Here is a 16,181-nt window from a genome sequence, read left to right as displayed (position 1 = left end):
GAGTTCTAGGACAGCCAGAGATACACAAAGAAACCCTGTCTTAAAAAACAAAACCAAGGGGTTGGGGATTTAGCTCAGTGGTAGCTGGGTTCGGTCCTCAGCTCTGGGGGGGAAAAAAAAGCAAATCAGATGTAATATAGCTATTATTATGACATACTGTATTTTCTAAATGAATTCAAAGAAACTAGGCATAGTAGCACATACCTATAATCCCAGTACTCTGGGCCATGAGTTCAAAGCCAGTCTGGACTGCAAAGAATTTTTAAAACTTATATTTAACAATCATTTCTTTAAAAAATTTTTAATTTTACTTGAGATCTAATGTCTTTTGTTTCTTGAGGTAAGGGACTCACTGTGACTCCTAAGCTAGTTTTGAATTCCTGGGCTCAAGTGATTCTTCTTCCTCAGCCCCTGAGAGCTACATTCTGAATCCAAAGCAGAACTTCCCCCAGCCCCCACCCTTTCTCCTGTAGAATGCCTTCTCTGGAGCCCATGATTAATGCGGTGTTGAAGTTTTTAGAGCTTTTGAGTTTTGTTATGAGTTACTGTTGTTATGCTCTTTGGGTACATGTTGGGATTTAATCATATTTATGTCTCTTAATAAACTGTGGTATTTTTAAACTTAGTAAAGGATGCTGGATTTTAGGTGTTTTGTTTGGTTGGTTAGTTGGTTGGTTTTTGTTTTTTCTTGAGAGTCTCCAGTGTGGTAGTGTGGACCAGACTGGCCTCTGACTCAGAGATTATCCTGTCTCTGACTCCTGAGTACTGGGATTAAAGGCCTGTATCACCACACCTGGCTCAAAAGCATGCAGCACTAAGGTGTATTCCCAGGTGATCTCCCATCAGCCAGTCTGGACCTGCTTAGCTTCTAAGGTCAGACAAGATCAGGTGCATTCAGGGTGGTACGGCCTTAGACACTGATCATTAATATGAAGCAATTAAATAACAGAAGTTGAATGTAACTTTACCTTATTCTCATTGGAAAATTCTTTTTTAAGTTTAGTTCTAGCGAAAGAAAATGCTTTATGATTTAATTTCTTTTGGCTGAGGTAATTTCTTATGTACTTGCTCATATTTTATATATTTTGTTTATTTCTAGGGAAATGAATCGTCGTAAACATAGCAAGCCTGGATCTGTGCCAATTGTGTCAGAGAGGAAGAAACACGTAGTGGCGGTTGTGAAATAATGTTTTGTCTTCCTACCAAGTTTGATATATAATTATTTGCTGCTTTTGATTTGGGAACTCTGTAAATAAAAGTCCTGACTCTGGTTTAATAGTAAACACTGCAGTTGTGTGTTTTTCTTTCTTTTGCCCTGCCTGACTCGGTGTTCTCTGCTTTTCTTACTATTTACACTGATCTAAGAGCCGGCTGTGCAGTAGCGAAATCACCTGTCAGTTCGTTTGTTATGTAACAACTGAAACCTTGGTATATTTTCCAGGTGTCTTGTCAGAGCATTCGATGCTACTGCCATGGAGAGAAGTGCTACCTGCTGAGTCACTGGCCCTTCCTCCTGCTACAACCTGGTTTCCATAGTGATATTTCAGTGTCCCTCACATCACAGAGCCTGACTAGTCAGAGACACGAGCGATTTCCTGTAATTCAAGCCTAGGCTAATCTAGACACAGCATCATTCTGACCATTTTTGAAATGTCACTCTAGGCGTTCATGGGCTCTTGTTAAAAACTACACATAGAGTTTCTCAAGTGACATTGTCAGAGTAGATCTTGAAGGGAGTAAGGATGGCGGTAATGAGAAATTGCTGAAAAGAGAGAAGAGCGGAAGTAGAAAAGACAGAGTTGCCTGTGGATATCAAATGCCTTCTTATTAAGTCTCGCCATGTGGTCAGTGTAACCCTTCTCTTTGATGGAAACAGACTGGGTAACGTTCTGTCATGGGTATAAACAATAAGGTGATCAGGATGTCTCTGGTGAGTAGCTTGAGTAGTTAGTTCAGAGTTAAAGTACTAAAGTATTAATGGCAGGGACCTTGAAGCATGGTGACTCTGTCTTTGCCAGTGTTTAGGGATTGTGAGTGGATCGATAACTTGTTAATTGAATGAGTATTTTCTGATTTCCTCAACCTGTGTTGAGTCCTAGCAAGCAGGTGCTCACATGTGTGTACATGCCCTTGTGTCCCCCATCCCTGTGTGTGTGTGTCTGTCTTGTCTATAATTTTTAAGCCAAGGGCAGTAGCAGCTTTATGCTTGGTTTTCTTCATGAGCAGTGTCTGGAATGAACTTGTTCTTTTGCTTCAAGCCTCAGGGTCATCTCTTGCATTCTGTGTTTGAATAGCACACCTACCACCTACAGAGATTCTCAAGAAAAAGTCCTGTACAAGGCTTTATTAATAGTTGTAACAATAATACCTGTTGACCTGCTGGCTTCTAACCAGTGTGTCTTACATGCACTTACTTGAAATTAATTTACATGGAATTCTCATAAGAATCCCCAAAGGGAATTCTTAGTACAGTCATATAGTCTACACAGTCTATATAATCTGTAGGGGTCAATATCAAAGAAAATAAGTAATTGCAGAGCATTATGATACCTTAGTAAGACTACAGCAGCAGAAAAGAAAGGCCTACCTGCTGGGGAAGGAAGAAGCAAGCCCCCCAGAGGCCAGCAGTGGGTTGGTTTTAGTGTTTTGTTTGCTTGTTTTTTCTATTCACTATACATTTCGATTGCAGCCCCCTCTCCCAGTCCACCCCTCACACAGTCCCTCCCTTTCTCAGAGAAGGGGGACCACCCATCTCACCCCAGCCCACCCTGGCACATCAAGACACTGCAGGACTGAGCACATCCTCTCCCACTGAGGCCAGACAAGGCAGCCCAGCTAGGGGAACAGGATTCACAGGCAGGCAGTGGAATCAAGGACAGCCCCCTGCTCCAGTTGTTGGGAGATCTGTATGAAGACCAAGCTTCACATCTGCTTCATATGTGCAGAGGGTCTAGGTCCAGCCCATGTTTGCTCTTTTGTTGGTGATCCAGCCTCGGAGAGCCCACAAGGGTTTAGGCTAATTGCCTCTGTTGGTCTTCTCTTGATACTTTTATTACTACATTTTCTTTTAATTAATTAATTTATTTATTTATTTATTTATTTTTATTCACTTTACATCCCACTCACTGCCCCCCTCCTGGTCACCCACCCCCTCCCACAATCCTTCCTCCATCCCCCTTCCCGGGGAAGAGTGGTGTTTATCAAATGCCTGCTGATTCTGGCCTTGCAGAGATGCTTAGAAGTGGAGGAAGGATGTTTTCAAAGTAAACTCAAGACCTCTCCAGTGTGTTCATTAAAAACTGCTCATTTAAAAAGAAGGAAGGAAATGTCTTCCAGCAGTGCCAAGTTATTAGAAACTTTCAGTTCCAGGTCAATATATAAAGTTTGGGTTAATATTCTTTCTCCAGAGAGAGAAGGGATATTAGAGATTAATGGATCACAAAGCTTAACATGAGGAGCCTGAGAGCAGAGGGTAGAAAAAAGCATAGGTGAAGGTGGTCAAAAGAGGAGACAGTGAGCCAAGTCTAATGTCTACACCACCTCATGCTTTGCAAAAGAACAGAGAAGCCTAGTCATAAAAACAGGAGGGAGGTAGAGGTCTTTGGATCTTTATCCCATAATACACCCCAGCACCAAAGGAAAAAAAATCCATTTTAGGGCCACCTTCAAAGTAAGCCTAAATAGGCTGGAGATGTAGCTCCCCTGGTAAAATTCTCACCTGAATACATGAGTCCCTAAGTTTGATCCCCACCACATAAAACTAAGTGTGGTGGTACCCGCCTGTAATTCCAGCACTAGAAAGGTGGGTGCAGGAGGATCAGAGAAGCTGGAAGGAAGATGGGGTGGAGCGTAATACAAATATCAGCTCACTTGGTGGAGTCACAACAGAGAGGGGTTGTGGGAGGGAGAGAAGGAGAGGAAGGGAGGGGGAGGGAGGGAGGGAGGGAGAGAGGGTGAATGTATATTACAACATAAAGATAAAAACCATTTCTAGTTAATACATGGTTGGAGACAAGAGATTGGGGATCATTCTGTTAGAATGAGTATTTGCCTCAGGAAATTTAAGAAATGGGAAGGAGTAGCAGAGCCCCAGGGACAGGATTTCAGTACAGCCGAAGCAGACACTACTGACTGAGCTGAGTCTTGCCTACCCAATGATCTCCAGACACCGACTTCTGGTCTCCCGTTCAGCTCTGCATATTTCAAAGCAGTTGCCTTAGCCTGACTTGGCGTCACTTTCCAGTTCTAGTGACCCATCGGCTGGCTACCTTCCATTTCAGTTCCTGAGGGGTAGAACTGCTTATATTTGGAGTTGGGTCCTTAAAGCAGAGAGTTACTAGCTGAGACATCTGGTTCTGGCCACTGATTTAGCGTGGCGTGGAACAAGCTGTATATGGGCAGGCAAGCCCAGTACATTTGAGCTAATCACCAAAATAATAGCAACATAGTGACATGAAGAAAAATGTGAAGGTTCCTGGGATGACTTGGGGCTGTTCATTGCTAAATTGATGAAAGGTCCTGGGAAATGTCAACCTTAGTACCTTTTGGTGACCTGTTTTTCTAGTTCATTACCTAGGTCTCTGGATCTGTGCCTGTAAATACTTTCCTAGGTTCCTTCTGGTCTCTGTTCTTCCTAACAGATGGGAAAGATATAAAGGTTTGAGACTCAGCATCCTCCACCCCAGGAGTAGACCTCTGTTTCCATCCTTTCTCCATTTGGCTCTACTTGAACCCTTCCTTTCCAAATCTGCTTCATCATGGCAATTAGCCAAGTGCAGGTCTCTTGCATAATGGACTGTGTACTTGCTTCATCTGGCTGCTAAACCAAACAACCACACTGAAACCTTTTCTTGTGCCATCTACCTTTCTACTGATGAGCCTTGGAAGTTTGACCAAGCTTATGAAACCATTGGACTATTGACCATACTGTAATCATTCTGAGCAACCAAAGCCCCCTTTCCCAGACCAGAACTGAGTCCCAGCATTCTGTGTGCCCAATAAGGACACAACTTGCAGACTTTATAATTACCTGAAAGGAAATGTTATCTTTATCCTTTGCAGAAATAAAATGGAAGTGGTGGAGAATAGAAACTATTAGGTAATGTGAAAATTCCTTTAAATGATTAAAATTGCAGGGAGTATACACTCAAACACCGAGTTTGGTATGATAGTAATGCATGTTCCTCTAAAATTATTATTCTCAAAATTTATAATCTTAATATAAAAATTCATTTGGGTTTAAAAGTATTATCAAGGTATGTATGGAAACCCAGATATAAAAGTTTTAAGCTCAGACATAACTAAGTCAGAACAAATAGGTTTGGCTCTAGTCTCGATTCTGTAAAGAAATGGGCCAGGAGACTAATTTGTAAAAAGCAATCTTAATAATTAGTTTTCTTTCCAAGTGAAATGTAAAGCTTTGAATAGCATTATGCAATCTGGATTATAATGAATGAATTCAATTTCATTTGTAGTAAATTTTCTCATCAGCCATCTGTGTCTTTCAAATTGCTATTACTCATAAAAATAAATGTCAAGCATTTCCTACAGGAGATTATATCTTTGAATGATTTTACTTAAGTTTTGATTAAATAGAGTAAATAAGCCAAAACAAACTAACGTTCCAAATCTGCTTATAATCCATGATAACTAAGTTGCTTCCAGTTACCCTCTCTGAGACTGTCATATCATACGTAAAATAGACCTACACTTTTATATACATGGAGATTTCTGACAAAAAATAAAACTTTCTCAGTAAGTTGAAATCTTGAAGTTGCTTGCTTCAAGATATAAGAAACAAAAATCAGTGGTACCTAGGATGGTGTTTAAGTTGGTCAATGAAGGTACTTTCCTTAATTAAAACATCACTTTCCCGCTTTCCTTGCCACCCCCCCCCCTCCGACTCTTCCCATGTACCTATCTTATCTTGCCCTCCCTCAAATTCCTGGCCTCCTTTTCTTTAGTTGTTTACACACACACACACACACACACACACACACACACACACACACACCACACCACACACACACACACACACACACACACACACACACACACACCACACACACACACACACACACACACACACCACACCACACACCCTGCTCAGTCTATAATGTTAGTCGTGTGTATATTTTCAGGCCTGAACATTTGGTATTGGGTGACAAATCGGTGTGCTCTTCCCAGGGGAAGACTGTTTCTCTCACTCTTAGCAGTCCTTAGCTGTCTAGACCTTGAGCTTTCCTTTTTCGATATTGGAATGTCTGTTGGTTTTGTCTTTGTCCAGATGTTGTTTAGGTGTCCATCCTGGTGAAAATTCATGGGTTTCTAGGAGACTCAGTCTCATACAAACTTCTGTTCCCCTGGATCTTCCAATCATTCCACTCCCTCTTCCTCAATTATCCCTGAGCCTCAGGTGCAGCAGGTGCTATAGATGTAGCTGGGACTGGCAACCGCAGTGGATACATCAAATGGAAGCAGCTCTTGAGTTCTTTTATTGCCTTTGAAAAACGTTTAAAAATCTTACATTGGAATTATCTGTCTTTATTATAATAAAACTTTGCTAAAGTGCTACAAGCAATGTGCAGTAAACATTTGTATTTTCTTGGCTACCCAGAACCTATTGTGATGGAATTCATGCTGTGCGATTCTTAGAAATGGTGGAGCTTAAAGACTTCCTCTGAACAAAAGCAGTTGGATATTCCTGCTCAAGATTTTGAATTTGAGTTTAGTGATGCTTTTGTATAGGGCAAGTTTTCAAACAATTCACAGAAGAGCTTCTAGCAGTGGCTAAGTATGGGCAGTCATACATATGGAGACATTCCAAACATCCTTTCTGTAGTGTGACTTTGTACTTATCTTCCCCAGCTCTTATTCAATTTCCAGCCTTGGAATCCAGTCTTCTGTCAGTGTGTGGATTACTGTATACTTTTCCAACAAGTTCCCTTTCTTTCCAAGTTTGAAAAAGTCAATTTCTGTTGCTGTAACCATGCATAGTCTCATAATTCTTTAATTACATTAGAAAGGATTCTAATTTGTGAGCATTTTTTCTTTTGTTCATGCCATAGATCCAGTCTAGTACAATGTTCACAGGCAAGCACTTTACCACTGAAGTATATCCCCAGCCCTTGTTAGCTTTTAAATATATCTTGCCTTCTTGAGAAGAATTTTTTAAGAAAATATTGCCTGATGCAATAGATAATATTTTAATGTGGTTTAAATAAGAATGTTCCCCATAGGCTCATAGGTTTGAATGCTTGAAAACCAAGGAGTGGCACTATTTGAAAGAATGAGGAAGCCTTGTTGGAGGAAATGTGTCACTGCAGGGTGGTCTTTGAGCTTTCAAAAGCCCCAGTCAATCCCAGTGTCTCTCTCTGTCTCCCTGCTCTCTGTGAAACCAGATGTAGATCTCAGCTACTTCTCCAGCACTATGTCTGCCTGCATGCCACCATGCTCCCTGCTATGATGAAAACGAACTAAACCTCTGAAACTGTAAGCAAGCTTCAAATAAATGATCTCTTTTATAATACTTGCTGTGGTCATGGTGTCTCTTTACAGCAATAGAACACTGACTCAGACAGAAGCCAGTAACAAGAGTGGAGTATGCTGTGACAGGCCTGCCCTTGCTGCTTGTTGCCAGTAGGGTGTAATGGGCCATAGAGAAAAGTGTTGAGAGCATGTGAACTAGGACAGCCCAGTCAAGAAGTTTCAGAGCAGGAGAGAATTAGTAACTAACATAGAGACCATTCTTGTGCTATTTTTGGCAAAGAATGTAGCTGATTTATTGACTTTGTGCAAAAAAAAAAAAATCTGCATGAGGCTAAATTGAAGAGTATTGCACTAATGGTGTTAGCAAAGGATATTTCAAGACAGATTAGTTTTGACTGTGTCGTGTGGTTATTAGTGTACACTCTTACGCAGATCTACAATGAAAAAGAGCAAGCTGAGTAAGGAAAATGCACAGTTTGAGGAGTAAAGGAGCACCAGGAAATGTAATGGAGCCAAGACCCATCTATGCGCAAGGAAATATAAAGTTTTTTTAAAAAGCTGATCCTAAATGGAATAGAGGGAGTGATGACCTCAGGGAAAGAATACCCACCTAAGCTTCCAACTGGGAAAAGGAATTTTAAAGAAAAACTTAAGTAATGAAGGAAACTATTCCAAACATCTGCTAAAAGGGTAAAAGTCCTTAAAGAGGAAACACAAAAATCCCTTAAAGAATTACAGGAAAACACAACCAAACAGGTGATGGAATTGAACAAAACCATCCAAGATCTAAAAATGGAACTAGAAACAATAAAGAAAACCCAAAGGGAGACATCTATGGAGATAGAAATCCTAGGAAAGAAATCAGGAACTATAGATTCGAGCATCAGCAACAAAACACAGGAGATGGAAGAGAGAATCTCAGGTGCAGAAGATTCCATAGAGAACATGGACACAACAATCAAAGAAAATGAAAAATGAAAAAAGATCCTAACTCAAAACATCCAGGAAATCCAGGACACAATGAGAAGACCAAACCTACGGATAATAGGTATAGAATGAAGATTATCAACTTAAAGGGCCAGTAAATATCTTCAACAAAATTATAGAAGAAAACTTCCCTAACCTAAAGAAAGAGATGCCCATGAACTTACAAGAAGCCTACAGAATGCCAAATAGACTGGACCAGAAAAGAAATTCCTCTCAACACATAATCAGAACGACAAATGCACTAAGTAAAGATAAAATATTAAAAGGAGTAAGGGGAAAAGGTCAAGTAACATATAAAGGCAGACCTATTAGAATTACACCAGACTTCTCACCAGAGACTATGAAAGCCAGAAAATCCTGGACAGATGTTAGACCATAAGAGAACACAAATGCCAGTCCAGGCTACTATACCCAGCAAAACTCTCAATTACCATAGATGGAGAAACCAAAGTATTCCATGACAATATCAAATTCACACAATATCTTTCCATGAATCCAGCCCTTCAAAGGATATTAAGGGGAAAACTTCAACACAAGGAGGGAAATTATGCCCTAGAAAAAGCAAGAAAGTAATCCTTCAACAAACCTAAAAATAGATAGCCACAAGAACAGAATCCCAACTTTAACAACAAAAATAAAAGGAAGCAACAATTACTTTTCCTTAATACAAAAAATTCAAGAACCTTGACTCCAGAAAATCAAATAACCCTATTAAAAATGGGGTACAAATCTAAACAAAGAATTCTCAACTGAGGAATACCGAATGGCTGAGAAGCACCCCCAAGAAAATGTCCAACATGCTTAATCATCAGGGAAGTGCAAATCAAAACAACCCTGAGATTCTACCTCACACCAGTCAGAATGGCTAAGATTAAAAATTCGGGTGACAGCAGATGCTGGCGAGGATGTGGAGTAAGAGGAACACCACTCCTCCATTGCTGGTGGGATTGCAAGCTGGTACAACCAGTCTGAAAATCAGTCTGGCAGTGCCTCATAAAATTGGACATAGTCCTGGGCATATACCCAGAAGATGTTCCAACTTGTAATAAGGACACATGCTCCACTATGTTAATAGCAGCCTTATTTATAATAGCCAGAAGCTGAAAAGAACCCAGATGTCCCTCAACAGAGGAATGGATACAGTAAGTGTGGTACATTTACACAATGGAGTACTACTCAGGTATTAAAAACAATGAATTTATGAAATTCTTAGGCAAATGGATGTATCTGGAGGATATCATCCTGAGTGAGATAATCCCATCACAGAAGAACACACATGATATGCACTCACTGATAAGTGGATATTAGCCCAGGAATTTAGAATACCCAAGATATAATTTGCAAAACACATGAAACTCAAGACGAAGGAAGACCAAAGTGTGGATACTTCTTCGTTTCTTCTTAAAATGGGGAACAAAATACCCATGGAAGGAGTTACTGAGACAAAGTTCAGAGCTGAGATGGAAAGAAGGACCATCCAGAGCCTGCCCCACCTGGGGATCCATCCCATAAAAAAACTACCAAACCCAGACACTATTGCATATGCCAGCAAGATTTTGCTGACAGGACCCTGATATAGCTGTCTCTTGTGAGACTCTGCCAGTGCCTGGCAAATACAGAAGTGGATGCTCACAGTGATCTATTGGTTGGAACACAGGGCCCCTAATGAAGGAGCTAGAGAAAGTACCCAAGGAGCTAAAGGGGTCTGCAACCCTATAGGGGGAACAACAATATGAACTAACCAGTACATCCCCCCCTCCCCCAGAGCTGTGTCTCTAGTTGCATGTGCAGCAGAGGATGGCCTAGTTGGCCATCAATGGCATGAGAGGCCCTTGGTCTTGGGAAGATCACATGCCCCAGTACAGGGGAATGCCAGGGCCAGGAAGCGGGAGTGGGTGGGTTGAGGAGCAGGGTGGGAGGAGGGTATAAGGAACTTTCGGGATAACATTTGAAATGTAAATGAAGAAAATATCTAATAAAAACCCTATAAACATACTGTCTTAGTCAGGGTTTCTATTCCTGCACAAACATCATGACCAAGAAGCAAGTTGGGGAGGAAAGGGTTTATTCAGCTTACACTTCCATACTGCTGTTCATCACCAAAGGAAGTCAGGACTGGAACTCAAGCAGGTCAGAAAGCAGGAGCTGATGCAGAGGCCATGGAGGAATATTCTTTACTGGCTTGCCTCCCCTGGCTTGCTCAGCCTGCTCTCTTATAGAACCCAAGACTACCAGCCCAGGGATGGTCCCACCCACAAGGGGCCTTTCCCCCTTGATCACTAACTGAGGAAATGCCTTACAGTTGGATCTCATGGAGGCATTTCCTCAACTGAAGCTCCTTTCTCTGTGATAACTCCAGCTGTGTCAAGTTGACAAAAAAATAGCCAGCACAATTGACCCCTTGTCAACTTGACACACAAACACATCACTAGTAAGCCTCAACCCTTACATTCTTATTCATCCCCAACATCTAAATATCTTTAAAAGTCCCACAGTCTTTACATATTCTTAAAATTTCAATCTCTTTAAAATATCCATCTCTTTTAAAATCCAAAGTCTTTTTACAATTAAAAGTCTCTTAACTGTGGGTTCCACTAAAACAGTTTCTTCCTTCAAGAGGGAAAATATCAGGGCACAGTCACAATCAAAGCAAAAATCAATCTCCAACCGTCTAACGTCTGGGATTCAACTCATGATCTTCTGGGCTCCTCCAAGGGCTTGGGTCACTTCTCCAGCCATGCCCTTTGTAGCACACACGTCGTCCTCTGGGCTCCAGATGCCTGTACTCCACTGCTGCTGCTGCTCTTGGTGGTCATCTCATGGTACTGGCATCTCCAAAACACTGCATGACCCCTTCAGTCCTGGGCCTTCAATTACAACTGAGGCTGCACCTTCACCAATGGCCTTCCATGGCCTCTCACAGTGCCGAGCCTCAGCTCCTCTGCATGAGCCCTTCATGCCTTCAAAACCAGTACCACCTAGGTGACCCTTACACATTACCAAGTCCCGCTGCAGAAGGAGTACAACCTTGCCTATCTCTGGAACACAGCCTCTTTGTGCTTTCAGAAAACACTTCCCAGAAGATGTCACCTCAACGATGCTGGTCTCTTCTTAATCACCGCTAATTTCTTAGCTCCAGCTAACCAGCATCAATAGTCCCAGTAATGCAAAGTTTTTTGCTTTAGTAGTTCTGGTATCTTGTTAATCACAGCTGATTCTTCAGCCCCAGCTAACCAGAACTACAAAATCTTCACAATCAAAACAGCAATGGCCCTGAAAAGAGTCTTTAATTTTCCCTCTGAAATTTCACAAACCAAATCTCCATCTTCTGCACTGTTCTCAACATTATCTTCCAAGCTCCTACACAACATCTGACAGAGCTCTTAACAACGAATGGATCGTCAAGCCCAAAGTTCCAAAGTCCTTCCACAGTCCTCCCCAAAACATGGTCAGGTTGTCACAGGAATACCCCACTCTGCTGGTACCAATTTGTCTTAGTCAGGGTTTCTATTCCTGCACAAACATCATGACCAAGAAGCAAGTTGGGGAGGAAAGGGTTTATTCAGCTTACACTTCCATACTGCTGTTCATCACCAAAGGAAGTCAGGACTGGAACTCAAGCAGGTCAGAAAGCAGGAGCTGATGCAGAGGCCATGGAGGAATATTCTTTACTGGCTTGCCTCCCCTGGCTTGCTCAGCCTGCTCTCTTATAGAACCCAAGACTACCAGCCCAGGGATGGTCCCACCCACAAGGGGCCTTTCCCCCTTGATCACTAACTGAGGAAATGCCTTACAGTTGGATCTCATGGAGGCATTTCCTCAACTGAAGCTCCTTTCTCTGTGATAACTCCAGCTGTGTCAAGTTGACAAAAAAATAGCCAGCACACATACCTTATGAAAATTTCTGTTCTTTTGGTAAGTAAAGTCTAATATTTATAAGTAAATGTTAAAAAGTTGACCTTCTCTGCCTTTGAAAATATATTTTAATGTTCTTCCACAAGATATGGCTTAACCTTTCCTGAAACCCCTTCTGCTACATCCTTGGCTTCATTTTGTTTGAAGCTCATATTTTACTTTTTGATTCATTTGTCAGAGGCAAAGTATGTACTACCATAAAGGATAAGCCAGCACAGGAAATGCTTTGGAGCATGGGAAACTTACTTAATAACTCATGGTAATCAGTTAGCAGAGAAATTTGTAGATGGTAATATTCAGATTCATATGTAGCCATTTAATCTGTTCTTCACAATTCAGAAAGTAATTACAGATCCACAGCTGGGAGACTCTGCCAGCCGATGCACGCTTTTGCTGCAGGGGGGAAGTTGTCAGCTAGACTTACTTTGCCTGGTTGGATGAGATAGGTTTGCTGAGTAACACAGAGGAAGCTGGATTTGTTTGTAAATTAAATGAATTTTAGGTCATCATAAATCTGACCGCTCTTTCCTGAAATATTGCTGCATCAATCAAATTTTCAGGTATAATAACTTAAAATAAAATTGTATTCCCTAGGGAAATAGTCATTTTTTGGCATTTAGACATTCAGTCATGACCTTCTTTTACCCAGGCCAAGGTTTAAATAATGGCTTTCTTCTCTGCTCATTCTGATTCTGCTTATGTGTGTGTGTGTGTGTATGTGTCCACACATAAGTACATGTGAATAATTGTGTGTTTAAAGGAAGATTACAGAGAAAATCTAATTTTCAAATTAAAAGTTTATTGTCAAGTGTCCTGAGCTCTAAACCAGATTCTTTGAAGGACTACATTTGGGTAAATAGATAATTTTATAGCCTGTTTTGTGTCTCTTACATCCTCAGCCCTCAAGTTCTTTCTTTTAAATGAGCTAAAATTAAATGAGTCAATTTATATATATATATAAAGATTGTCCAGGATCTGAATAGAAACAACATGAGTTGTGAAGCGTAAAATAACAGTTTTCTTTTCTCCTGTGATGGTGTGAAAATAAGCAATTATATACTTCCTAGGTTCCAAAATTGATAGCGACCTAACATATTTCCCGTGCTCTTGTTTATCAGGCACAAACTCAATTATGCCTGGTAGCTGAGAATGGAGAGATGACTCAGACACTAAGAGTGATCGCGCTTCCAGAGGACTGGAGTTTGATTCTCAGAACCCACATTTAGTGACTCTCAACCATCTGTAACTGCAGCTTTAGGTCATCTGACTTCTTCTTCTGGTCTCTGAAGGCATGTGTAGTCACCTGCACACACACACACACAAAACCATACACAGAACCCCCACACACACACACACATACACACACACAGACACAGACTCACACACAGACACAGACTTCCCCCAACACACAGGCACACAGACTCACACACACACACACACACACACACACTCACACACTCACACACTCACACACAGACACAGACATCCCCCAACACACAGGCCCACACTCTCTCTCTCTCTCTCTCTCTCTCACACACACACACACACACACACACAGACACGTAGATGCACAAAGGTATACATAATTAAGATTCCATACAAACAAAATATTTTTTAAAAGTGTCTATTTCTAAGAGTATCTTTAACATTTTACAAGAAAAAGTGACAAATTAAGGTAGATTAACCTAAAACTTCATTCCCAGCCTGTCCTCTGTCCCCAGCCGTCTACCTGTCTGGCTGGAAATGTTAACAGTTGTCTCTCTGCCTCCCCTGCATCCCGGCATGGGCATGTGAGTCTGTTCTTGCATAAGCAGACTGGACTGTGAGGTTCCTAGGAGAACTTCCTATGCCTGACATAGAGCAGCTTCGGTTGGTGTTTCCCTGATCTCCCCTCCACAAAGGTCTTAAATGTATGTAGATTATCTGCCACTTGGGTGGCATGTCATGCTCAGGTGTTGAAATATATGAAGCTTTCTAATATCCTTATTTTACATTGTATTTATATTTATTATACATATTTATATTATATTAATATCTTATTCTAATATCCTATATCTTTTAATATCCTTATATTAGAAAGGTGATATAGAAAATGACATTATGGGGAAATATGGCATTATTCAGCAAGAGAGATAACCTCCTGTCACATCTCTTCAAGTTATATTTAACAAGTCCCATATTTAATCTGCTGTTAGTTTGACTGCTCTGAATATTTATAGCCAAGAAAACATCCTAATGAAAGACTCATTTGATTTTCCAGTCTGAGAATCCACCCCTACTCCCAAGGACATGTGGATGGTTTTCATTTTATTTTTTATCTATACTAGATGGAACTGTCCCATGTGTAATAATTAAAATTTTCTCTTTTTTCCAATTTAAAAATAACATAGACTTTTTTTTTAACAAGTGGAAGAGAACCCCTAGCTTGATAATATGTACATATCAGCAATATATCCAAATGACATGTAGCCAAGTTCAAGAATCATCCTTAGAGCGATAGTAGCTTTGAACCAGTTTGGAGATGAGGTCTGTAACACACCAGGAAGAAGGAAATTTAAAATTAATCCCTTTTAATTAGGGGTTTGGATAGTTTATCCCGACTTCGTGCATCAAGGCATTCTCTGTAGAGGTTAGTGAAATTGATTTCATGAAACAGAAAGTACAGCCTCCTGGTGAGACTTCCTAGGTCTTCTAACCTCTGTGTCTCCAAGATAGATCTGCCTGGCTTTCAGTAGAAAAGTATTGTCGTCTTCCCAAGCACCTCCTCTGTGGACCCCCACCCCCCAACTAGCACACCACAGAACAGATGTACTTCTCTCCTTTCTGATTTGTCCCATACACTGTCTCATCAGCTTCAACATCTAACATTATCAAGGGTCTTGCAGTCAATTCAGAGAGCCAGATAAGTTCAAGTTAATATCACTTGTCTGAACTAAATATTCATCAATTCTCCATTAAGTCTAATGTCAAATTTCCAGGCCGGTTCATTCAATAACCATTATCTATTGACTTTTTTAAAATCAGGGTTAAACTTGCACACAATTAACCTGTTTAAGAATGTGAATTTCAGTGGCATCAGGTGTGTCCACACTATTTTACAACTGACAGTTTAAGTTCTGGGAGATTCCTGTCATCCTAACAGAAAGCTCTGTACCTATTAAGTAATTGCTTGTCACTCTCCATTTCTGAAAGCTGGGGAAACCACTAATCTGTTTTCTATCCATATGGACTCATAGGCTATTCTGGTACCCATCTAAGTGGGGTCAAACAATGTGTGAGCTTTTGTATCAAACTTCTTGACTTAGTATGATGGTTGTGATGTTGCTTTTATCATAACATGGGTCAATATTTAATTTATTTTCAGAATTTCTTTAAAACAATTTAATTTTTATTTTATAAGTGTTTTGCCTGTATGTATGCCTGTGTGCCACGTGCATGCCTGGTATCTACGAAGACGAGAAGAGACCATCAGATTCTCTGGAACTGCATTTAAGGATGGTTGTGAGCTAACATGTGAGTGCTGGGAAATGAACATAGGTCCTCTGAAAGAGCAAAAGGTACTCTAGATTGCTGTCTTAGTTATAGTTACTGCTGCTCTGATGAAACACCATGATCAAAGCAAGTTGAGGAGGAAAGGTTTTTTTCGGCTTATACTGTTCCTCATCAAAGGAAGTCAGGACAGAAATTCACACAGGGCAGGAACCTGGAGGCAGGGGCTGATGCAGAGACCATGAAGGGGTGCTGCTTACTGGCTTGCTCCCCATGGTTTCCTCAGCCTGCTTTTTTTTTTT

At 40.8% G+C, this 16,181-nt stretch overlaps 1 protein-coding gene across 1 annotated transcript in view; it reads left to right on the top strand.

Moving 5' to 3' along the window:
• Window positions 1–1,277, top strand: part of Dcaf13 (DDB1 and CUL4 associated factor 13) — a 33,886-nt gene extending 32,609 nt beyond the window's left edge. Inside the window, exon 11 of the mRNA XM_021183511.2 lies at window positions 1,100–1,277. Coding sequence (XP_021039170.1) covers window positions 1,100–1,187 — 88 coding nt within the window. The 3' untranslated portion in view covers window positions 1,188–1,277. The remainder of the gene's footprint in view (window positions 1–1,099) is intronic.
• Window positions 1,278–16,181: the final 14,904 nt, after the last annotated feature.

This window comes from Mus caroli, unplaced genomic scaffold (genome assembly GCF_978045245.1).
Source record: "Mus caroli unplaced genomic scaffold, Mus_caroli_1 scaffold_16, whole genome shotgun sequence".
In the NCBI taxonomy this organism is placed as follows: Eukaryota; Metazoa; Chordata; class Mammalia; order Rodentia; family Muridae; genus Mus; species Mus caroli.
The sequence above is the reverse complement of the archived record's forward strand: the minus strand, read 5'-3'. Positions and strand labels throughout refer to the sequence as shown.